This window comes from Nicotiana tabacum, chromosome 21 (assembly GCF_000715075.1).
Source record: "Nicotiana tabacum cultivar K326 chromosome 21, ASM71507v2, whole genome shotgun sequence".
NCBI lineage: Eukaryota > Viridiplantae > Streptophyta > Magnoliopsida > Solanales > Solanaceae > Nicotiana > Nicotiana tabacum.
Genome location: NC_134100.1, coordinates 4,402,285 through 4,427,933, shown reverse-complemented (window position 1 = coordinate 4,427,933; position 25,649 = coordinate 4,402,285). Strand labels below are relative to the sequence as shown.

The window sequence follows — 25,649 nt, the reverse complement described above, 5'->3', positions numbered from 1 at the left end:
TCCATTTTGTATCCTCTCCTATTATGATTTTATTTGTTTTTGTGTCCATCCCAAAATGATTGGTACCTTTCTATATTTAGTACTTCTTCCGTTCCAATTTATGTGAACCTGTTTGAGTGGGCACAAAGTTTAAGAAAAAATAAAGGATTCTGGAATTTGTGATTCTAAACAAGTCAGAAAGGGATCCAGAGTATTTTTGTGATTATAAACAGCTTCTCATTAATGATATAATTAAGTTTAAGCTAAATTAATTTTAAATTTAGAAAAGGGTTATTCTTTTTGGAATGGACCAAAAAGAAAATAGGTTCACATAAACCGGAACGGAGGGAGTAGCTATTTTACTATTAAGCAGTAGCTTCTTCGCTACATCCGCCCCAGTCGACACAAATCATATTTCGCAGGTACCATGGTGTTTGTTAACATGAGGTAAAGTATTTTGAAAAGCTTACTTTGACATTGGTAAGGAATTGATATAACTAACATCAAAAGTTGAAGCATTTGAATTTTGAAACGTGGATCCCTCACTAGGCACATTTATATTTAGTTTGCGTTAAGGAATTGAGCCCTGTTGCTTTTTTTTTTTTAATTTTTTTTTAATCTTTTCTTTCTGAACAAGAATCCAAATAAAATACAAAGACGAAAATACAATGGAAAAAAGTAAAAGGAAAAAATAAAGAATAATACACAATATCACTTGCCTGATTTTTATGCATGTAGATATAAGAGACTGTTAGCCTCCAAACCATGTTCACTCTCAGTAAAGGGAAAAAAGAAAGTTTTGGACTATGTAGATTGACGAAAACACGAGCTACTTTGAGGATAAAACCAAATAAATAGAAAAAAATAGAGAATATGATTTATTGAAATACTTTCTTCCTAATTTTTTTTTTTTACACTAAAGAAATTCCCTATGGCTTCTGCCCCTACTCCAATTTGGTGCACATATTTGAAACTCCGGGGAGTATAGGCATGCCCTCTACCCTCTTCCCAACTTAAATACCAGGCTTTGTTCGCAACAAGGTTGAACTCATGACGTGCGCCAACCCCCACCCCACAATCATGTGTCGAGTCTTTATCATTTAACCAAAGTCCCGCTGGCAATAATTTCTTCCCAATTCATCTTCTTTTGTAAAACTAAAGCTGTCAACCCATCCAGGATGAAATGTTCAAGTGTCATTCACTATTGATAGATTGATTATCTAGGGATCACCTGAGTGATAGTAAGGGGAACAGAACTCATTTGATAACTTGTACTGCTTTCAGATAACTTCAGCTTTGATTGCGTGCCACTAACCCCGCCTGAATCTTGGAAAAATCCTGGGGGTGTGAGTTCTTTCTCATTTAGCTTGATGTTTCTTGTGAGCATGTCAAGAACTTGGCTCATCATTGGTCTTCGATTTGTATTTTCTTGTGTGCAAAAGAGAGCTACTTTAATGTACTTGACGACTTCCTTTTCTGGAAAATCTCTGAGTTCTGGGTCAACTAACTCCAACAGCTTTCCCTCTTCATAGAGTTGCCATGCCTGATGCAGAATTGTAATTAGATTTGTCATTAGATAACAAAACCTTGAGCAGTTTTGTAAGAATTCTGGATGCTGTATTATCAAGAGTGGATTTCATAAATTTGCGAGAAGCCAGAAAGGGGAAAGGAACAAATTGTATTCGCTATAATTACCTTGAAAGTTTCTCTCTATTTAGCCTGAAAACTAGCAAAATTTCAATATATCTAAGTATATTTTCACATTTCTTGGTGTTGCTTGCTCTTTGTTCATTGAAATGACTGGTCACTGATGTTCAAGACAACTATATGGCTGTTCCCCAACTTACAGCCTTTACGCTACTATTATTATGATGTGAGAGGTTCAAATTTTTATAGCAGTTTAAGCTAATCAAAGGGAGACATTGAGAAGTAAAAAGATTCAAATTCATACAAGAAAAATTAACTTCAGCAAATATTCATCATTTACAACAACAACAACAACGACCCAGTAAAATCCCACTAGTGGGGTCTGGAGAGGGTAGTGTGTACGCAGACCTTACCCCTACCCCAAAGGAATAGAGAGGCTGTTTTGAGACTGAAAACTGAAATGCCTCCGTAGCCTTCCTTAACACCACAGACCCACATTTCTGAACAATCACATGAAGGTACATCACCTATCTGGGACAACAACTTGGACCATTGGACTTGGATCCTCTGTCGCAGAATAACATGAATCTCTCATACTCAGCACAATCTCCTATTGCTGTAAAGTAGCATCTTTTTTTCTTATGACAGTTGTGTCCGGGCCACCTTGTGCTCATCTCGACTATTCCACCGGATACCTGCTACCTCCCACCAGCAGAGGTACCATATAACTTTGACCACCAAGGCTTAGGCAAATGGGAAAAAATCACCTAGTTTTTTTTTTCGGTTGCTATGGCTAGGATTTGAACCTGAGGCCTCATGGTTCTCCTCCCACTTCATTGACCACTGGGCCCATACTTTGGGTAACCAGCATCTTTTACCAGCGGGTACCTTCTTGGATCAGCTCAACTTTGTAACAGCACGTTCTAATTGTCTCTCCTGCCATGATCCAAGTTGGACGAAACAGGTTCAAATACACTATTGTCTTGTTCATGCTTTTTCCCATGCTGAATCTAAAAATCTCATCTTGCACATTTTTATTTGAGACTCTTTCAAGCAACTATGCCTTGGGTTGAAGTATATTAATTCTCTATATGCACTCCACTACTGCTAAATTAGAGGTTCTCGAAATCTCACACCTATCCTTATTCTAACATACAAATCTCTAATCAGACAAAAAGACTACAAGACTAACTGGTAAACGATGGAACTAAAGTAAGTGTAAATTTTTTTATAAGGAACATAGTGTAAGAGTAATAACAACTAAACCTTAATTCAGACTAGTTTGTATTTGGCTATGTAAATACGTTGCTTGATAAACCCCATTGATATCAGTGAAACTCCAACAACTGTTAACTTCGCACAACTCTGGGAGAAGGAAAAGGATAATCATATACAAGGAGATTTTCACAAGACAACTTATTTACAGTAGAGGAGTAAAATGTGTCCGGATAGAGCATATCCATATGTCTTTCACATAACCCTCCAAATTAGTTTGAGATTGAGGCACATTTAGTTTATTGATTGATATATACTTATCAGAGATGGATTCACCCCTATTCTCTACAAAATCACATCTTGATGTGCCTGGCAGTTTTCTTATTTCAAATAGCACTAATCAATATATGTAAATACTAGTTGCAAATGCAAGTAAACAAACCATGCAATAGACTGTTGATTCTATTGGGGAATGGAATGGTAGATCTAGAAAGAAATTAAGGAATTTAAAAATGCTACCCACCAATTCCAGGAGTAACTTCTGCCCTTTCCATGTACCGCTGCCACTGCTCCTGCCACTTACTGTTTCAAGTATTAGGACCCCAAAACTGTAAACATCAGCCTTGGATGTTAATTGACGGCCTATTACATATTCGGGTGCCAAATAGCCACTGCGCGGAAGAGAAAAAGGTACAGAAGTAAGAACACTGCTTTCAGTTACCCCATGGTACCATTTAAAACTTTAAAGCAGGACATCTGTTGGAGACCTATCTAAACCATAACACAGAACATTCAAAACACTGTAGTTTGAGCCAGATGCTAGAGAATCCGCTGCCTTTCTAGTAGACACAATGTGTACAATAATAGGGCAAACAGTAGTGAATTCTCAGGAAAAATACATATTTATCAGGCAAGGGTAGCAAGATGCTATGAAGAACGTGTACCCTTAATTCTTCTGCACTGGAAGAGGTACAATATAAGCAACACAGTTCAGACAAGCTAGTTCTTTAAAAAGGAGAATCCACTTAGATATTGCAATTGGAGAGGTATCGGCGGGTGTAAAAATGCCTTCTAGATTTTTTAACAGGTGTATCTAAAAATATTTTTAACGACGCCCAACCTCTACAATCCTCCACACTCACGCTCACTGTACTCACGGATGAATGGTGATTTCAAGTTTACTAGCTAATGCTCTACCCATGTGTATGTGCACCCTTCCTATTGACATCCACAATAATTTTGTTAGCTACTTCTTGATTTACATCCACTAAGTCCATAGGTCAAACAACACTTGATTACCAAATAGGCCAATAAATACTGAGAGAAAATAAACAAGAACAATTGAGAGATACTGATAGGCAGTTGAAATTGGAGAACCAGGGGAAGAACCTTAAGTGGAAAATATATGTAAGCTATAATTGTATGGTAAACACTAAACAAAGCTAATAGGAGTAATATTTAGCGTACTGTGGGAACAATAATGTTTATGTGAATGCCCAATCCAAAATTACCACCTTTCTCGTGAAGTTCAAATTCTATCTTCCCCATATCAACCTCTAATTTTCTCGAAGTACCCTTCCCGTCATGAAGGTACAGTAGAGCAGGGGCAAATAGTCCCTTGAACAGTGGAAATTGCCATCTCTAGACTCCATTCCGCAACCCTGCCCCAGCTTCTATCCATAGGAAGTACTCCCTATACCTACACTTCTCACAAATCATACGTAATAAATTTTATATCCTATAGCAGTTACAAGAATCTTCATAGACAAAGACTCCAGATAGAAAAATGGCACATGTTGAAACCCCAAGGCAAATCTATATGCTTGGGGACACTCGTATTGAGGCACTATCTTGCACTCCTTTCTTCACTTTAGCTACAACTGCAGCAGGTTATAGCATCCCACGGGAAGTATTAACTATACTAAATCTCTCTGTTCAACAAAGTCCAATTTCAAGTAATGGAAAACATTGAAGCTTCAACAATAAATTCAGAGGACATACGTAGTTCCTTTTATCTGTGTGGTGATATGAGTGATATTATCTGGAAAAAGCTTTGCAAGTCCAAAATCTCCAATTTTTGGCTTATAATCCTTATCAAGCAGTATGTTACTAGCTTTGATGTCCCTGTGCACTATATGCGGCACTAATTCTTCATGTAGATAAGCAAGACCTCTAGCGGTACCCAAGCAAATAGCAGCCCTTGTGTCCCACTCTAATTTAACATTCCTAGCGCTGGAACCTGCAAAGCAAGCACCATTTCCAGTAACCCGTTCATAAATGGTGAAGTATTTTTTTAAATTTCTAGCAAATTTACCAAACAGTGCTCGATCGAGGCTCCTATTTTCTACATATTCATAGACCAAGATCCGGTTACTTCCTTCAAGACAGCATCCAATCAACTCAACTAGATTGGGGTGTCTGACATCTGATATGGTTTCAATCTCTGTCAAAAACTCACGCAACCCCTGCCTTGATTCGGCAGAAAGTGTCTTCACAGCAACTTCTACTCCTCTTTTTAGAGTTCCCTACAAAGTTGCACTAAAATTAATAACCATTCAACTAACATGTGAATGCACCACAAGAGTTAAGTCCAAGGACCTTGTTATTCTCTAAAAGTCTTGATCTCATATTACATATATGCCAAAAACCATGAACCAAAACTTACAAGAGTAAAATGTTTACAAAGCATAACTGTCTTTAAGAGGCAGAAAATGTGAAAATCAAATAACATAATTACAAGTTTGTGATGCAAAATTTTAAAGAATTACAGATAATATATCTCTACCTATAATTAATAACACAAAGGTCTAATAGTTCCAAGCCTTCCAGCAATGTAATTCTGTAAATAGCCCCATGCAAATGCAAGTTGTTCGTGTAACAAAGCTCGGGCATGAAAAGGAAGAGAAGTATTTATAGAATAGAGCTGAACCTTGTATACTGTCCCAAAACCTCCTCACCCTATTTTGTTACTTTGATGGAAGTTGTTGGTTGCTATTCTTAATTCACTATATGAAAAATTCCTTGTCTTTGCAGTGGAGCAGCCTGACAAAAAGGAAATATTAGCGTGGACATGAAACTGAAGAACAAAGGGGAATGATTAAATTGTTGCAGAAAAAAGATGGATAGAAGGAAATTTTCAGCAACAAAATGTGATGCGTCAAGTTTTTGACCAAGAATAAAAGTTCCCCAGAAACTAAACTAGATGGAACTTTTTCATCCTTTAACTGTGTCATCATTGATGCAGGGCTCTGTATAACTTCTCACATATCACTTGGTATAGTGAACTTTTTTTATCATAAAAAGTACTCCCTTTGTTCCAGTTTGTGAACCTATTTCCTTTTTAGTCCGTTCTAAAAAGAATGAGCCCTTTCTAAATTTGGAAATAATTTAACTTAAACTTCCTACTATACTCTTAATGAGAGGCTTTTAGAGCCACACAACTACTATAACATGTTTAAGACCACAAGTTTCAAAAGAATTATATTCATACAAATGCTATGGCGTGTTTAGAACCACACATCTCAAAAGTCTTCATTTCTTTCAAACTCCGTACCCAGTCAAACAAGTTCACATAAATTGAAATTGAGGGAGTAATAGTTGTGCCACTTGACTGACTGCCTCTTATCCTAACCACTTATAAGATGATTTTAGACAGATACCTGAGCAAGCTAGGGAGCAGGGAATACTCAAAGTTTCCCTTCTCGACCCTTATAATGATATTCTATGATTAAACCTACCACATCAGTTCATGTTCGGCAACTACTCACTATTCAGATCCTGGAGCAAATTTGACCAGTTCTTAGTTCTAGTTAGGAACAAGATGAAATCGTGTTTTTCTTTTGAAATCCACCTGTGGGCCTTGTAAAGCATACCGTGTCCCAAGCCGGATAATAAATGAGAAGGGTTGTAGTCACCTAGCAACCAAAGTAAAAATAGTCTAATTACAATGAATTCTCCAACTACTGGAAAGAGCAGCCACATTTTCAACCCCATAAGTAGGATTGAAGCGTAGTTGATCAACTGACGTTTTCTTTTCTTTTGGGATCAAGGGCCAAGTACATATTGGCCCCTTGGAGCAAACTCAATCCAAACGCTAACTGCTTCTAGAACATGTCATTATCTATATAGCAAGCATATTAATTATATTTATCAAGTACCAAAATATTCTTGTAGAAATCACTCCCTTTTAGTATTGCAATAAAGTAAATTATGCTCGACGCTTGTTCAATCTGGTGTATAAATTACAGAAGGCAGGTCAATTAGCTCAAAATAAGTAATGATAAGTGCACCGGAGGTGTTAAACAGCTTGTATCCACTAACATTGGGTGTAAGAGAATTTCAGAATAGCAAGTATACAAAGGCAGAAGCATAAACAATTTGATAACTAGAAAAAGGAAAGAGAAAAGATGAATTAGAATTATTCACAGAATATTGCAACCACCATGATAAAATGACAATGCCACATCCAGACCAACCAGCTATGTAGGAGTATGAGGTTTAATGCTGAAGGCAATAAAGTTGCGAAAAATTCATTAAAGGACTAAATAAATCATGAAACTGAGAAAAAAATGATCAGCTAAAATCCAAGTTCCAACTATGTACTAACCTCCAGTGTCTGGTGTATCTTTATGAACATGATCAACACCCCTTTTCTGCCGCACAGTTGAGGCACCAAAGCAGCTGCAGTTCATTCCAATCCGTACTTTAGTAGGACAATCTTCTTACTTGACCGATAATGCCTCCTGACGTGTGAATTACATGTTAGCCTTCTCCAATTTTTCTGTGATAAATGAAAATGTTCACTGTTTTTGAGATATATCCAAATCAAATTGTTGTCAGTTAGCTTGCTTTAAAAAAACTGAGAAGTGGAATGAACCGGACCAAATGGAGCAGGATGGATATAGAATTCATATAACCAACACGAACTAGTTTGTAATTGAGGCGTACACCAATTTTAAAAGAAACACATCTTATAACCAAATGCTATGGCTCTACTACTCAGGTCAACCATTGAAATTTACGCATTCTACAGTAAAAATATTAAGTTTTGTATAGTTTCTTTTGAATTAACTATGAAGGAAACAATTAACTAAAATTCAAAATTCCCGGTAGCAGAAACAAAAAAACTACATAAAGTACATATATGCATAAGTCAGTATATGCATATGCATCACAGCCTACCAAACAATAACAACACCCCAGTGGAATCCCAGTGGAATCACATCCTAGGAAAATGATTTATTAATAAGATCGGTTTTGAACCCTAAAAAGATAAATAAATGCATCATGTATAAGCTTTTTTTCATCTAAAAATAAATGAGCACGTTCTATAAATAATATCCCCGCTTCAATTTATGTGAATCTATTTGACTTGGCACATAGTTTAAGAAAGAAAAAAAAGACTTTTGAAACTTGTGTGTTGTAAACATGCCATAACATCTGTGTGACTATAAATATTTTAAAACTTGTGGCGTAAACATGGCATAACATTTGGGCGGTTGTGAAAGTTTCTCATTAAGGATCATATTGGAATCCCAAAATTAAGAGTTTACTTATTAGGAATGAGTTCATTCTTTTTTAAATGACTAAAAAGGAAATAAGTTCATATAAATTGAAAGTAGGTAATAACATATTTTAAAGTTTTAAGTATTCTAAGCAAATGCACCAAAAATCAAAATTCTTGACTAATCATACCATTCTGCAATTGGCTCTAAATTAAAACCTCTAACTCAGATTCAGCTTAACCACTTCAAACTTGACTGATCATAAGCTAATTAACTTATCTACTATTGATCAACAGAGCCAGCAATTTTTAACAGTAGCAAAAGAAAACAAATTGTAGCTAGCTCAATTCAAATCCTGAATAGCAATTCAAAGTGTGTGTGTGTGTGAGAGAGAGAGAGAGAGAGCGAGAATTTTTACGTACCATAAAAATTGAAGGAAAAAAAATACTGAGTTGTGTTTTGAAGTCGTGAAAGTGAACAATTTGAGAGGACGATGAAAGAAAGAGGTAGAAGAAGGTGACAAAAATGCGGGCGTAGGTTTTCTGGGTGATTTGACAGGCGAAACGACGTCGTGTGGAAGAAATGAGATGATCACCAGCAGTAGCAGACGAAGAAGACGACTTATTATACCTTTGGTTTTGAGGGTGTAGCATTTTCTTGGTTGATGTGGAGCTGTGAAAGCGATACTCCTCTAATTTGCCAATCTGTCAATCGCTGTATTCTCAACTACCTTTCCCTTCCTCCACTTTAGTGTTTTTATCTTCATTTTTTTTTTTCAACAACAATCATTATGAATATATAAAGATAATATTACGTCTAAATCTGAACACTAGATAATTAAGGTGGTCGGTGTATAAGAATAATGCAGAATAAAGTGTATAAGAATAATGCGGAATAAGGTGCATGGATTAGTAGTGCATATGTTAGTAATATAAGCATTCGTTATGTAGATATTATTTCTTATCTGATATTTGGTGTGGTGTATTAAAATTATAATGCATTGCATAATTTTTAAGAAAAATAATTGTTTACAAAAATGCCCTCCATATCTCTAGCTTTAAGGGAGTTTAAGGATAATTTTGTCTTTAAACATACTAATGCATGTATTAATAGTCTTGGTATTACTAATGTCATGATTTTCTGTGCATTACTTATACATAGGATAATACCAAGTATGATGTAGTTATACAAATGTTGGAAAAATGTACCAAACAACGTATTAGTAATATATAGAGCTAAGCATACATTATTTTTTCTAATACCTCCTACCAAACGACCCCTAAGGCTGTTGATTTTTTCAGCATTCGAATGTGTTTATTTTATCTTTATTATATTCATCTTAATTTATATGGCAGTGTTTGATTCACCACGAAATTTAAGAAATAAAGGAAGGTTATTGAAACTTATGGTATAAAATAAATATTTACGTGACTGTATATTAATACAATAAGGGTAACATATAAATTCTTAAAGATAAATTATTTTCAAATTGTTTACCCTAAAAATTGAGTAACAATTAAACTTATAATGTGGTTTAAGGATATGTGATTTCACCTAATACCAATTGATAAACGTAAAGATAAATGATGCAAATCGACAATAATACAAAGCAAACTAGTGTTTTGTCAATACCCTCGAGCTAATGTACCCTTGAGCTTGGTAGAGTAAGAATAGTTAAAGAGCAGTAAGTTGATGAGCAGAAGAAAGAAATATTATATTGCCTTGATATTCGTCAATGTTAGGTGTTTGCAAATGACAGGGACCCTCTTTCATATACTAGAGGAATCCTAATTATAATATAATTCTAATTACGGAAATAAATCTCATGATTGGTATAAATAATCACCCTTGATTTGATCTGTTCCGAGATTTCCGCTGTGATCTTCGACCGGTTACGGATATCTCGCCTTTCCGTTATTGCACTTCACTCGAAGTCGGTCATATTTAATCTTGATTGCTGCTGGCCTTAGTCTCAACGGACACTTCGATCTTTAGACTCGATGCCTCGTCTTAGAACTCGGGTCTGATTCATTATGAGACTACCCTCGATGCAACTCCCTTGTCTCGATCAAATAGTAGTATATAGATAGTTCCCTCGTTTCTTGGAGTGTAACGAGAAGAAACGAACTGAGCCTTCGATTTTGTACCTCAACCAATTATGACGTCATCCTCGTGAAGTAAGCGGCGGAGGCGACTGAAGCGTCGCGTCTGCACAGTTCTTAAGATTATTAATTAGTGTCAGTTGATAGTCGGCCACTAGTGTTTTCAAACCATCATAGCAGATATTATAAATAGATCATCTTCATAATTTTCTCAAACTTTACTTTCAAAATTTCTCCTAATCTTCAAAACTCTTCCATTCCCTTCAAGCTTATCAATTCTGCAGGTTCTTCAATTCCGTTTGCCAATCTTTTCTTAAAACAACAAATTTCGTCTTCTTCTTTCTTTCAACTCATATAACAATGGCGAAAACATCAAAAACCGTTCCTCAAATGGAAAAAAACCTCTTCATCGCGGCCGGTCGGTGATAAAACGTAGGTGGAGCAATGTATCGAAGAATGTGTTCCCGGGTCATGCGACCTTACTTCTGATTTCAAAGTTGAAAAACCCTCATTTGTCCCTGGCCGTTGTGAACCAATGTCGAGATACATATGCTCGATAACCGAGGGTGATCTTGAGCAGGTGAAAAAAGATTGTCATTGGGAAAACAAAGAGGTGGTGATTCCTACGCCCGAGGAGGATATTACCACTCATGTAAAAGGGGTTTTAAGTGTTTACACTTACCCTTTCATGCTAGGTCCCATTGATCCCATTATTATCTACTTCTGCCGCCAATACCACATAACCCTAGGACAAATCCACCCCTCTTTTTGGTGCATTGTTATTTTGCTCTGATTCTTCGTGAGCAAGGTCGAATGGATGTCTTTCACCCTCGATCATCTCATTAGACTACACAGCCCCCGTCTTTATCAAGGCGAATTAGTAAGGCTTCAGCACCGGGCCACAAAGATGTTGTTCTCGAGCATAGACGAGGACAAAAATCGAGGATGGATGGGCCGGTTTGTCCGAGTGAGGACTTCTGACATAATCCCGACCGATAAGATGTCATTCCCCGAAGAATGGAACATGAAGCGTAAGTACAAACCCACCAATAACTTATGTTGATTGCTTTGCTTCCTTTACCTTTTCTTATCAACATTCTTTCTTATGATGCAGCGGTTTCTTGGGTGCCCGGTACAATCCCGAACCTTGAAGGTTGGGTTCGGAAACTGGCATCGACCTCTTCGTATGTTGAGCGCTCGTGGCGCGATTTAGCCAAGGGCCGATGGGAGGCCAAAATCATGGTAAGCTTTTTTATCTATGTTCGATGCCTTCCTGTGAAATGTTTCTTTTTTATTTTTACTTAATTTCCTCCCATACAGGTCTCGGAGACAAAACTGCCATGAGGCCGCCCCACTTAGGGAAGAGGAGGCCCCGAAACTGGCTAAGGATAAGAAGAGGAAAAGGGTCTCGCCATATGATACTCCAAAGCCTAAGAAAAGCAAGGCTCGTAAGTTGAAGAATGGCACTGCCGCTCTGCCTACCGACATAGCCCAGAAACTACGAGATGAAGAAGAGGATAAAGAAGATGCTGACTGCGAGTCGGTGCCTCGAAAGAGGGGAAGCGTCGAAGCTTCAAAAGCAGCTGAGCCGGTGACAATCGAGGAGGCTCATCTTCGGACCGAGGAGATCTCGGAAGATAGTCCAAGCAAAGTCCCTGAATCAACGGAGGCTTAAAATGCCTCCTGCCGTGATGAACAATCGGAGAGAGCACCCCAAGTGTCTTGCTTGGGGAAATCGTCAACATTGTTGATTCCCCGCCCCTCCCCACATTTTATGTGGCGCAAATTCGGGAGGCCCAGTCTATAGAGACCCCCGATGTGGGAACGACCCACGAAGGGGATGACTTATTTTGTGGCTACTTCATGGGGATCGATAATGTTTTCCGACCTGGATGCATCAATCATTTTCGATAAGGCTCAGCAACTCCTGAACTAGGTAGATTTCAGCCCCCGTTAATAGGTTTATGTTTACTTTTATTTTCTTTTGTCTGATTTCCTTCCTTTCTACATAGGCCATGACGCTTCATCGGGAAGTATTTTCCAAATTTCGAGCTGAGATGAACTGGTGTGAGGCTGATCTCAAAAGGTTCACGGAGGAGAGAGACGCCCTCAAACTCCTCAATGTGAAAAATAAAAGAGGAGGTCAGAGACCTCCGAGCTCAATTGGCAATAACTCACAAAGAGCAGACTGACCTAATTGAACAAGTAATGAAGAATCTTCTTAGAAGTTTGGTGTGTTGATTCGGGGATGGAGACTGATACTTTGACCCTGCAGGTTCAGCAGAAGGCCGAAAAAATCGAGCAGCTTCTCGAGGAGGCTGAGATGAAAGAGGCAGAGACTTTAGGGTAGAAGCAGAACATGGAACACCTCGCCTCGGAGAAAGATACTGCTCGAGCCCAGCTATCTTCGGTTGAGCATCAACTCCAAAGCATGAAGCAAGAGAGCTTGCCCTAAGCCAAGAAAATTGAGGAGCTCGAGGCTCGGTTGGCTTATGAGCTTGTAAAGGTCGCATCTGAGGTAGAAAGAGTAAAGGGCAACGTGGAAGTGGTCGTGGCTGTCTATCGAGTTGACGCTGAAGCCGCTCACGCTCGAGCAAAGGAAATTTCTGATGTTGCTCAGGTTTGATCATTATGTGTTGTGAGCATGCCATGTCTTAGTCTCGGAGAGAGACTCTCAAAGAAATTCATGCTCGTGGTTTTGACTTCACTACCGATATCGAGAACGCAAAAGTGCTTGAGGCCGAAGCTAAATCTTTGCTCTTAGATGATGATGACTCCGGGAACGCAAGTGGATCTGAGAGAGGAGAAGATGAAGATGGAGCTCCCAGGGAAGATTAGAATTTTTTTCTTATTCTTTTTTTTTTGGATTTTTTGTGTAAGACCCTGAGTGTTTTTGTAAATACTTTCGTATATATGAAAGGTTTTTTTTTTCCGATTTGTCTCTGATTTCTATTTCGTGAAAATTTTGTTTTGCTTTCGCCTTATGATAATTCTCATATACTTTAGGTTTTGTGAGAAATTCGACTCACTTCGCTGCCTTGTGAAAATTTTGTTGAAATCGGATTGTTATAGTCTCTATAATCGAGTGAGTACTTGCTCGAACTTAGAGTAGCAAAACACTTAGGTTTTTTGGTTAAGCGAGGGCGGGTCCTCGAGCTCAACAATGTAATGGCCCTTAGGCTCTTTAATCGAGCCGATATGACCTCGAAAGATTGGCTTTTTCCCTTTTTTCGGCTTCAAAGTTTTAATCATATAAATATATTTTATGCGTTAGCATGAGATAGATCTGTACCCATTAGGGTTCAGTGTTATCGAAAAAACTTTGTTATACCTTAGCATAAGTGTGTTCAATTTGGTACCTCTTAAGGTTTTCGAGGGTTGATGTTATCTAAAAATTGAGTAACAATTAAACTTATAATGTGATTTTAAGGATATGTGATTTCACCTAATACCAATTGATAAACGTAAAGATGAATGATGCAAATCGACAATAATACAAAGCAAACCTGTGTTTTGTCGATGCCTTCGAGCTAATGTACCCTCGAGCTTAATAGAGTAAGAACAGTTAAAGAGCAGTAAGTTGATAAGAAGAAGAAAGAAATATTATATTGTCTTGATATTCGTCAATGTAAGGTGTTTACAAATGATGGGGACCCCTCTTTATATACTAGAGGAATCCTAATTATAGTAAAATTCTAATTACGGAAATAAATCTCATGATTGGTACAAATAACCGCCCTTGATTTGATCGGTTCCGAGATTTCGACCGTGATCTTCGACCGGTTACGGATATCTCGCCTCTCCGTTATTGCACTTCACTCGAAGTCGGTCATATTTAATCTCGATTGCTGCTGGCCTCGGTCTCAACGGACACTTCGGTCTTTAGACTTGATGCCTCATCTTCGAACTCGAGTCTGATTCATTACGAGGCTACCCCTGATGCAACTCCCTTGTCTCGATGTACACAAGTAAAGAAATGTGACATTTTTTTTAAAATTAACTAAAAAGGAAAAAAATGTCACATAAATTGAACGAAGAGTACTATTATTTAAAATTCAAGTAAATTAACAATTAAATATTATATCCACAAAGTAATAGCAAAAATCTTAATTTTACACTGTGTCCTAAACAAACTTCTTTAATGAAACACAATATTAAGATAAGCAACATGGGTAGTTAATTGTGGTGATCGACAATAATGATTGCGAGGTGGCAAATGGTGGTGATAGTGATAGTTATTGTTGTTGTGGGTGGTGATGCTTCTGCAGTGGTGGTCAATGGTAGTAGCTTAATTCAGTGCCGGCTTTAGGGTAAAGCCTTAAAGTATGTGCTTTAGGCCCCAAATTTGGAGGTCCCATTTCTTTTTTTATCATTAATAGGCTAATAATTTTTTTGTGTGTGTGGAAAATAATGAGTACTTTTAAGCAGAAAAAGTAGATTTTTTTACTATATAAAAGGAAAATTAACTTTTTAATGTGTGACTAATTGACGTTTGAGTAAAATTTCAGTAAATAACTCTTCTAACCCTCTTGCTGTGAACAAAATATAGGGAAATCATTATATTCCACTTCTTATCATTTTTTTTAATTAGAAATATGTAGATTATATTTTATACTATTTTCTCTCTTTCTTGGTTTGTCCAAGAGTTAATCTCTTAGACAACATTTATATATTTTTATATTTCTTATCTTGATTTCCAAGTCCAAGTCTGATAAGTTATATTAATATTATTTTCTGAAAAATCATAGCTTAAGAGTACTTTTCATGAAATATATTGCACACTTTTTTTCCCTCACGTTTCAAGCATTGCGAAGAGTTATTGAAGTAGTAAAAGATATTTTGGAATTTAATTATCATTTTTCTTGAATTAGATTCTATTTTGCCACCTTTCAAGTATTTTTTATCTAATATTATGTATTATCTTTTTAATTATGTATTGAAATAAATATGTCAACTAGAGATATGAATTAGGTTGTTCAAAACTTAATAAAGAAAAAAAGTTAAAACTATAATACAGTCCCAAAAAGGATTATTAGGAGAAATGATTATAAACAATTCCTACGTAAAAATTTTGCATCTCAAAACATTAGGAAATTAACTAGACTTCAAATAGGTATTTTATATATATGTAATTCAAAAAAAATAATTTAAGGCCTGTCATCATGGCCACAAAAATTATTGAGCCGCCCGAGTCGCTTATGATAATAGTTAGCCGTGGTGGTCAATAGAGAATGATGGTAGCGGCTGCTCATACTAGTAGACAAAATGGTAGTAAAAGATCATCTATACTATATTCAAAGCACGAAGCCCCTGTCAAAATGTCATTCGCCTTTTTTACCATTTGTAAGTATATTCTACGCTGGACATAATTGTAATTATAATCAACTATAATTTTCTTAGGCAAAAAAAAAACTGCCGTTTATTTCCATTTTTGTTGGCTACAGATTTTCTTTTGTTTAGGTTTAGGATTCTTTAGGCTTTTCTTTGACTAGGATTCAGTTTCTTTACTGCCGTGTGTGGGTTTCTTTTAGGTTTAGGCTTCTTTAGATTTTTCTTTGTTTCTTCATTCTTTCCTTGTTATTAGGATTCTTTTATTGCCCATACTGCCGCATGTTAAATTAATGCTGCACATGCACTAGGTTCGTATATTGTTGATATATAATTGCAAATTGAAAGGTACGTTACAATGTCTTATATACGATTAAGTTCAAAACTTGACTTATTTATAAATTTTGCATAGGTTGTTTGGGTCATTGCATTCGTAACTTAAATTTGCTTTCCAACTTTATTTTTTTGGTATTTAGATTTAGATTCTCATAGTAGGTTTACCCTTTTCTTCTATAATATCGTATCCAAGTATCAAAAACAAGGATTCATCATGAGTTTTCAATGTTAAATAGTTTAATAAAAATAGGTAGGCACTTCTTATGAACTTTCGTGAACGAAAGGTAATATAAGAGATATTTACATGAGAAATAAATCTGTTTGAATAAGTTGAATACCATAGGAAAATAGCTAACTCAATTTCGTGAATTCAAATAATTAATGGTATAATATAATTTATGTATGAGGAGTGTGCTAAAGTCAAATAATCATTGATCATGTGAAACACATACACAAATAGTAACTTTCTGAGGGAAATTGGTAGAAGTTAAACATCATATACTCTATATTTTGTCCTACTGATATCATAAGGGAGTTAGATTGACAATAGGTACTATAAAAAAAATAACGAAGTATACTCTTAGCTAAGATACCTAATAAATGAGATTTTTCATGTCGTTATTATTATACAGAACTTGTGGCACTTGATATCTATACACTAGGCATATAATACATGTATGAGCATGTGCATGGATAGAGAAAGAAAGCTCTTCAAGACGAAAATAAGAGTAGAAACAATTCATATAATGCTAAGTATTGATTAGAAAAATAGAACAATATTATATTTTGCTCATAGGAAATAACTAAATTTAAGTTGAATATATTTGAAAGATGATTGAGGACTTTTATGTGACAAAGTTTATTGTTTTATTGAGTTAGCTATATATAGAATCAATATTAATAAATATGGTAAGCTTAAAATTTTACTTTATAACTCAAATACAAACATGTTTTTAACATATATAATATTATGTGATTTTATTTTTACAAAATTACTCATCGAGATGGGGTAAAAAGTACGAAGTCACTTAGCGAAATATCGTTCGCCTTTTTTACCCTTTAAAAATAGAGTTCACACTAGATAAAATAATCATTTAGTTATTTTCCTAATATTTAGGACCTAAAATTTTGTTGAAATTTGAGTATTAAATCTTTCCTTATTTAAGATAGATACCTAAATTATAAGACTTTAAATTCAATTAGATTTTGTACCTTACATAAATATTTTGTAGACGTTCTTTTGACTATTTGATGATATTACAGTAGAACAATATTAGTACAAGTAGTTTCTTTATGGAAAGTGACATAACCATGGTACTCCGGTTTTATTCATGATGAATAAAATAATTATTTAACATCAATGGATAATAATAATTATTTTTTGAAAAACAATTTTTACTTCACTTAAATTTTTAACAAAATATATTAACTTATTCTTATTATATGGTAAATAATGTGAGACTAAAATTAAAAACTACTAAGTATATAGAAAAATAATGTTTTACTTTTCTATTAATTTTGTCCTCTTCAGTCAATCTATCTAGACTATTATAAAAGTACGAAACTTCAACGCAAAATTGATTGATATTCTTATCATTTAAAATAAATTCATATTGGATCAAATTACCATTTACTTAGTATTTTTATTATTACTTAAGACGTCAAAATTAATTAAAATTTTGACTATTAAATCTTTTCTTATTTGAACTAAATAAAACTCCTAATATTTAGGAATATAACCCAATAAAATTATAAGTCGAGTAAGTTAATTTCACAAGAATTTATAATTTTAGGAATTGTTATTTCACATGGAACAACAATAATCCAGGTAATATTAGAAGTCTTCCCCTTCAAGATACCAAGAGAAGAAAACTTAAAGCAAATTATACAAAAATTGTACTCAGGAGCTCATAATTATTTTCAGATCATCCAAAACATTAAAGATTTAAGTTGTAATGTTAGCTATTTTTTCATCCTAGATTTGGTCTGGCAATTGTGTGATGGACACATGTGCATATACCAGAATTGTACAAGAGACTATGCCCAATGGCTATTTCAAGCTATTCTTATTTAGGACAATGTCAAAAAACACATTCCAAAACTGTTGCCATTGTGTTTTATAGTTTCTTATAGTGTTGATAAATTTGTTAGGGATATGTGACTAACTGATATTACTCATCATTATTGAGCTAAAGGAAGTAATAATATTTATTAGCATATATAATCTCTTTCATAATAATAAAGTATTTGTAGAGCAGAGACCTTCTTTTATTGAGGTAGGTAAATGTGATTATATTCATTATTTTTTCGGTTTTTTTTTTAGTTTTTATTTAATAAGTTAGACAATTTTGTGAATAACCTCTATGTAATTTTACTAAATTTATATTCAGTGATATTAAATACACGCGCAACGCGCGTATTCTAAGACTGGTATTTTATAAAAATCTTTAAGTGAATAAAGACTTAATAATGTTAAAGATTGTGAAAAGTTAGAATGACCTAAATATATTCAGAACAAATAAGCTAAGCAGTCATAAAAGAAAACAATAAACACACTTAATAAATTGAAATGTGAATGATTCAGACGCAAACCCCATTAAGTAAAAATAAATGAATATTCGAGCTCATGCAATTATCCTTGAATTTTATCTCTTGATCACTGATTTATTCCCCTGGAAAGACTAATTTTAACCCAACAACCTCATAATCTCAGCATATTTATCTTGATGCAACGTCAATAAATTTCAAGTGGGTAACAAAAATTTTACAAGTAATATTTTCATTTCGTCTCAAATTATTTGTCACAGTTTATTTGAAAGGTTAATTTGATCTTTTATTATGTGAACATAGATAAATTTGTTACTAAAATAAGATTTAATTTTTTTAATACTTTAAAAATATTTATAAATTAATTTTAAATTTAATAACATTAAAATTATTGTACAAAAGTCTTGGTTATTGGCAAAGTTGAGATGCTCAACTTGTTATTAGCAAAATTGAGGTGTCTAACTAACGCTTTCGTGCCAAGTTTGAGGGGCCATCTATATGTTTGGGCATTTGGCCAATAATTAAAGTCTCTAGTTTTATTAGATGAGCTAGCCTTTCTTGTCCAAAAGAGAGACAAACTTGATTGATTAGGCTTATAGAAAATTATGATGGGGACATAATCACCACAAGAAGGTGGAAATTTGGTGATTATGTTTACAAAAAATTAAATTGTTCGTATAATTTTTGTGAGGAACTCTAAGCGAATTTTTTTATTAATATGGAAACTTATAGGAGCAAACTAAGAGAGAGTCTCATTTATACAAAGGTTAATCCCCAAAATGAGTAGTACAAAATAAAGAGAAAAAAAGGGCTAAAGAGACAATCTTCCCATCTAGGAACCTCAAGTCAATTTACAAAGCTGAGGTCCATTTAGAAGATGAAAATGCTTGAAACACAATTAATAAAACAGCAGCAATTAACAAAGATAACAAGTCTTTGTTAATATAGTCTTTTTTTTTAATGAGGTCTAAAACATGTCTACTGGCCCCAATTTGCCCAATTTGCTGCACTTCCAACTCTTGGCATGCTATTCACTTTTGAGTAGACATCAACCTTGAAATAAGCTCCACACATTGATCCTTCACTATCTACTCTTGGCATTGCTTTCATCTTGTAACTTGGATGCTCATAGCTCTTTAATCCTGTTTCACTATGGTACATGCACCCTACAAAACATCAATCACATCCAACATTAATATTCTCACAGCTATTAGTTCCAATAACGGTAGAGCGAGGATTAGAAGTTTATGAATTCGGAATGTCATTAAGAGCACTGACTATTTGAGTTATTGAGTTCGAAATCCAGTAGTTGTATGTATTTAGTAGATTGTTTATCACATATATTGGATTTGAGCCGATGGTCGTTCAGAAACAGCCTCTTTACCTTCACAAGGTAGAGATAAGATTTGCCTACACACTACCTTTCCCAGACCTCACTTGTGATATTTACACCGAATTTGTTGTTGTTGTTGTATATCGAATTCGAGCCAAAAGTTACTGAATTAAGCCGAATTCATAACTTATATGCTACCTCCGTCCCTAATTAGTTCCAGTTGTGTAATGTAGTAGTTTTTTTTGTATCTGAGAAATTTCTTGTGTTCTGGCCTAACTATAGTTGGCGTAAAGGTTTGAAATTAGGACAAATATGGACCGACCCTCTACCTTCCTCCCAACTCCTATCAGGCTTTGTCAATGACAAAGTTTGAACATGTAACATGCGCCTAACTTACACATCATCTGTTGCATCCTTACCGCAAAAGGAAAGACCTAGTGCTTGCTCAATTTGATTTTTGATTTTGTAGCTTAGTGACTAAATCTAGGCAAATACTTTTGAAATTGAGCTACATACCAACAGGGAAGGGAGCAAATGATTTGATACAACTTGCTTTAATGTGATCCACATTATCAGATATCATAACAGATCCATCATATGCTATGCCCCAGAATAGCTTCACCTTTTCATCAGCACCCTATCCATAAAACACCATTCATGATATTGATTAGTGACACAAAAAAAATATCATAACCTTACAAAAATAAACAAACATATATTCAAACAACGGAGCCAGAATTTGAAGTTTACGGATTCAGAATTTTGATCATGGGTACTAGCTTAATAATTTGTATATACAATAAATTTCTTAAGACACATACAAAGTTAGAACCAAAGCTACCGGCAAAAAATAAAGGCCTAAGGGTCCAAACAGGTGGCACGGGGTCCAAATATGGCATTCAACCTAAAACATAGTAATACTTTCCAAAACACAATAGTATCAAATAGTTTTCAATCAAATGCGCAACTTAATAGTCAGTCTGGTGCACTAAGTCCCCACTTTACGCGGGGTCTGGGGATGGGCCGGACGACAAGGGTCTATTGTATGCAGCCTTATCCTGCATATCTGCAAGAGGCTGTTTTCACGGCTCGAAGGAGGTCACGTGGAGTCAACCTTACGAGTTAAATCAAAACTCCCCTTCTTGAACCAAAGCTAGGGGATTCAACCGAAATCATAACCAAACCTCTAGCTTCGCCCCTACATATATTTCTATATTCACAATATATAAACGTACCAGGGCAACAAAGACTGTATCAGCCTTATGATCATAGATCACAAATCCAAAGCTACCTTCAAGATCCTTGAGAACTTCATGGGCCGGGTATGGGCCTCTGTCACGGAGGGTCCGATATGCTTCACTTACAAGCATAGCCTCATTGGCACATTTTGATAGGCCATAATGCTTGTTTAAGGCACATAAGTTGTTCAAACTTCCCAAGAAAACACAGTATATGTCATTCACACCACAGAACAACCTACAAAAAAAAAATTCAAATAACTTCCCATTATTTCTCTAATTCATAGGCTTGAAAATCACAATTTTGGGCGAATTTAAGAACATATAAACATAATTTTAGTATTAAAGAAGAGGGATGACAAACGAGGCGAGACAGGGCGAAGCAAAGCATGTGAACAGAGGCGGAACCAAGTTCTAAATTTAATATTTATAAATATTTAATAATTTCTTTAACTCAAATATACTGTTTGAGCAAAAGTTACTATGTTCGGGTGAACCCTATTCAAGCTTCTAGCCCCGCCAATGCATATGAAAGCCTCATCCCACCCAAATTTTAACTCTGTCCCAACCACCCACCCAATCGCATAAACTAAAATTAGCCGGTTAATATATAATATGTGTATAATCATATATAATATATGTATACATGCTAGAAACAAATAAGAAGTGAATCCAACCGGCTATTTATATAAAGATCCCTAACATTTTTCTCTATTCTCTATTTCTATCACACCAAACCATATCAAATCACCATGATTAAGTAATTTATTGAGGCGAAAAAATATATTTTAATTAACCATAATTAAACAAGAAAAGTATACCTGCAAACAATCATATCATGCATTTATTGATTTAGTATAGACAGTTAATGCGATAAAATCTCTAGGAGAGAGGATCAATACCTTTGAAGAGTGTTATATGAACTTGCACGATTAGAATAGGCCAAAAATGCCTTATCCATAAAACCAATAGAAAATCCATTATTTGGATTTGCAGATAAGAAATTCTTCATAGTTTCTTCAGGAGATGCAGCTTTAATTGATGCTTGTAATGAGGCTGGACTCTGCAATTCCTTTGGTGGATCAACAACACCTTTCTTGAATATTGCCAACATTTTTTCTTGCCTTTTTTGAATGGGAAAATACAGAGATCTAACAAAAACAATGTAATATACAAAGACACAATATTAGTCAATTAATATTTGGTAGAATGGATAATGAAATGGTGTGTGATTTTGTCGAGTATTTATAGGCAAAGAAGAAAGAAAGATAAGAAGAGACAGAGGTGTCAGCATTATCCATTACGAATCTTGAAGTGGGGTTAAAGTTATTCTAAAATTGGTGATGTGGATCACTGAATTTTGTAAATTGGTAAGAATTTTTAAGTGCCAATCAATTCTTGAATTTAGGAAACCTGAAAATTTTAAATGGTTTTTATATGTTGGGGCACATGTATTTGAGGTGGAGGTGACTATGGAAATAGTATTTCAATTTATGTGACTTTATATTTTTAAATTATTTAAAAAAAGAAGAGGGCAACCCAATACACAAAATTCTGTAGTCATGTAGGGTTCAAGGACGGTCGCACCCTAGAAGTGTGATATAGGTAACTTACCCTAATGCAAGCATTAGTAGTTGCTTCTACAGTTTAAATTTATGACTTATAGGTCACGCGGATATAATTTTAAATAAATAAAATGTATTTTTATATTTAATGCATAAATTTTTAATATTTAATATTTTAAGTTATTCCTAATTTCTAATAAAAATAACATAATATATTTAAGATCATACTCCCTCCGGTCCACTTTAATTGATTTTTTGGTATTTTTCTTGTGACCCACAATATTTAATTCTTTTCAGATATCAAGAAGGAGTTAACTTCTTTTTTTCAAAGTTGCCCTTGAAACACAGAGTCTGGGAATATTTGTTATATTTCCGATGAACAAATTAAGGTTAATATACTCAATTTTATTAATAATTAATGCTAAAGGTGAATTTCTTAATATGGTTGAAAACAATCAAAAAATCAATTAAAGTGAATCAGAGAAAGTAATAGTTAAAATATATTTTTAGTAGATGGGTACTCCCTCCGGTCCAAAATAAGTGATTTTTTGGCTTTTTTCTTGTGGTCCAAAATAAGTGATTATTCCAGATTTCAAGAATGAATTAATTATTTTTTTTCCTACATTGTCCATGGAGTAAATAATGTTGGAGTATGTGTTATGAGTGTTTATGTGAAGAGATAGTAAAGGTTAATATGGTCAATTTTATTGTTAATTAGGGGTCATTTGGTAGGATGCATTAGATAAGTTAATGCATGCATTGGCTTTGTGTATTAATAATGCATTGTTTGGTAGACATTTTGAACCTATGCATTAGTTATGCAGGCATTAGTTATACATCCTATTTGGTATTATCTTATGCATAACTAATGCACAGAAAACAATGGTATTAACAATGCAATGGGTTTTAATGCATGCATTAGCTTAGTTAAAGACAAAATTGTCCTTCAAAATTTGTACTTGATTAAAATATGCTAGTTAGTATATTAATACAAGTTCAAAATAATCCAAATAGTGAAAAATAAAATTGTATCCCTAGTAAATAAATAAATACTTAGCATATTTTTTTTTTATAAATAAATATTTAATTTTATTTTACAATATAGGTAGACAAATAAAATAATTTTTTTAAAACTTTTCATATAAAAACATTTCTCAACATATGTTTCTTTTAAAAAGTTAGATTGTGGACTAGTTTTGAGGGCATTTTTATAAACAAATAATTCTTTTAGAAATTGTGCAATATTTTAATACATCAAACCAAACAATGGATAAGAACAATACCGGCATAACTAATACCAGCATAACTAATGCAAGCATAACTAATTACAGCATTATTAATACATCATATTCAGCATTATTCTCACCCTACCAATGACCCCTTAATGTTAAAAGGTGAATTTCTTAATATGTGTGAAAACAACTAAAAAATCACTTATTTTGAATCGGAGTGAGTACAATTTAAGACCATAAAATTTAGATATTTATTTTACACCCTTAAATTTTGTACAATTAAGATATAATAAATGAAGAAAAGGACCGTGGTTGTTAGATTGTTGTTGGAGAAAAAGGGGTTTGTTTAATAAATATTCGAGAAAAAGGAAAGAAAAGTTGAGTATGTGGGAGGAAATACGAGGAATGGGTCACCACTTATAATAGAACTTATCCATAACCATAAACGCAATAAACCCACCGCAGGGAATTTTGGTTGATCTATGGAGCCCTTAAATGGGCCGTTTATCTATTTATGAGAAGTATATTATTGAAACTGAAAAATACAAAAAGTCATGAAAATTTTCTAGTTTTTAATTCATGCGATATAGAAAGGATATACAAAAAACATGTACACGCCCAGTGGGACTCGAACCCACAATCGCTTGATTAGAAGTCAAGCGCCTTATCCATTAGGCCATGGGCGCTGTTGTTGTCAGGGCTACTCGATAATTATATTTATATTCGACTGAATGCTTCTTCTCGTGTTCCAAGAAATCCTTGACTTCTAAGAAGATTTTTAGGAGACTATACATTTCTTATTATGTTATATAGGAGTATTCAACGGAACAAGAAAATCGCACTAAACCGAAAAGTCAAACCGAACTGATTAAATAATCCGGTTAGGTTTGGTCTGATCTGATTTTGTATTGAGTTAAAAAATCCAAACCAAACCGACATATGAATATACTTTATAATTTTAAATTTATATATATATATACATACATACATACATACATATTAAAAAGTATCTAGAAATATTTGTGATCCTCTAATGAAATATAATATTTATATAATTATAAAGTGCATGTATCCTCAACTTTACTGTTCAAACACCTAACTCTCTAGAATCAAAACCAACGGCAATCTATGGATAAAAATTTAAAAGCTCCAATTGCTTAACTAGTCTTGGCCATCTACTCCCTCTACAGTGAACATCTTACACAATATCTTTTATTGTGCTACTCTTCAGCATTCAATAAATTTGAAGGCACATCTTTTATTCTTTTATAGTCTTCTTATTTATCTCAGTTTCTTTTAACCTTCATTAATGCCTTTATTTTGTTCCACGACAAAAGGGCTTTTTTTAACTGTCCCTGTCCCATAAAAATTCCCATCACCTATCTGGGACATAAAAATTCTGAACAATCACATGAAGGTACATCACCTATCTGGGACAACAACTTGGACCATTGGACTTGGATCCTCTGTCGCAGAATAACATGAATCTCTCATACTCAGCACAATCTCCTATTGCTGTAAAGTAGCATCTTTTTTTCTTATGACAGTTGTGTCCGGGCCACCTTGTGCTCATCTCGACTATTCCACCGGATACCTGCTACCTCCCACCAGCAGAGGTACCAT

At 34.5% G+C, this 25,649-nt stretch overlaps 2 protein-coding genes and 1 non-coding gene across 6 annotated transcripts; all 3 read right to left on the bottom strand.

Annotated features, from left to right (window-relative positions):
• Positions 1 to 812: 812 nt before the first annotated feature.
• LOC142175427 (cold-responsive protein kinase 1-like) lies at positions 813 to 9,082 on the bottom strand. Of its 4 annotated transcripts, none has more exons than XM_075242181.1 (6): positions 8,976 to 9,082; positions 7,448 to 7,583; positions 5,156 to 5,366; positions 4,843 to 5,080; positions 3,365 to 3,512; positions 813 to 1,522 (listed from the first exon to the last, which is right to left on the bottom strand). In XM_075242181.1, exons 2-6 carry the CDS (start codon positions 7,475 to 7,477, stop codon positions 1,196 to 1,198), a joined length of 954 nt encoding a protein of 317 aa, XP_075098282.1. In that variant the 5' UTR covers positions 7,478 to 7,583; positions 8,976 to 9,082; the 3' UTR covers positions 813 to 1,195. The 4 variants fall into 4 exon arrangements, 3 of the variants coding, with proteins under 3 accessions (XP_075098282.1, XP_075098281.1, XP_075098280.1); XM_075242180.1 differs by having other exon boundaries at positions 8,768 to 9,008; XM_075242179.1 differs by lacking the exon at positions 8,976 to 9,082 and adding an exon at positions 8,768 to 8,969 and having other exon boundaries at positions 7,448 to 7,621.
• A 10,257-nt stretch (positions 9,083 to 19,339) lies between these two features.
• Positions 19,340 to 22,473, bottom strand: LOC107773590 (stem-specific protein TSJT1-like). Its single transcript, XM_016592992.2, has 4 exons — positions 22,132 to 22,473; positions 21,227 to 21,467; positions 20,508 to 20,628; positions 19,340 to 19,824 (listed from the first exon to the last, which is right to left on the bottom strand). Exons 1-4 carry the CDS (start codon positions 22,341 to 22,343, stop codon positions 19,637 to 19,639), a joined length of 762 nt encoding a protein of 253 aa, XP_016448478.2. The 5' UTR covers positions 22,344 to 22,473; the 3' UTR covers positions 19,340 to 19,636.
• Positions 22,474 to 24,639: 2,166 nt separating this feature from the next.
• TRNAR-UCU (transfer RNA arginine (anticodon UCU)) lies at positions 24,640 to 24,712 on the bottom strand. The gene has a single exon. It is a non-coding gene; the product is annotated as a tRNA-Arg (tRNA).
• Positions 24,713 to 25,649: the final 937 nt, after the last annotated feature.

Bases quoted from the DNA above. Each gene is read 5' to 3' on its own strand.
- LOC142175427 (XM_075242181.1), bottom strand. From the start codon at position 7,477: ATGTTCATAAAGATACACCAGACACTGGAG. The intron at 5,367-7,447 runs GTTAGTACATAG...GCAACTTTGTAG, and splicing joins AGATACACCAGACACTGGAG to GGAACTCTAAAAAGAGGAGT. The intron at 3,513-4,842 runs GTATGTCCTCTG...TCTTCCGCGCAG, and splicing joins ACACAGATAAAAGGAACTAC to TGGCTATTTGGCACCCGAAT.
- LOC107773590 (XM_016592992.2), bottom strand. From the start codon at position 22,343: ATGTTGGCAATATTCAAGAAAGGTGTTGTTGATCCACCAAAGGAATTG. The intron at 21,468-22,131 runs GTATTGATCCTC...TTTTTTTTGTAG, and splicing joins TCATATAACACTCTTCAAAG to GTTGTTCTGTGGTGTGAATG. The intron at 20,629-21,226 runs GTACGTTTATAT...TTTTATGGATAG, and splicing joins ATACAGTCTTTGTTGCCCTG to GGTGCTGATGAAAAGGTGAA.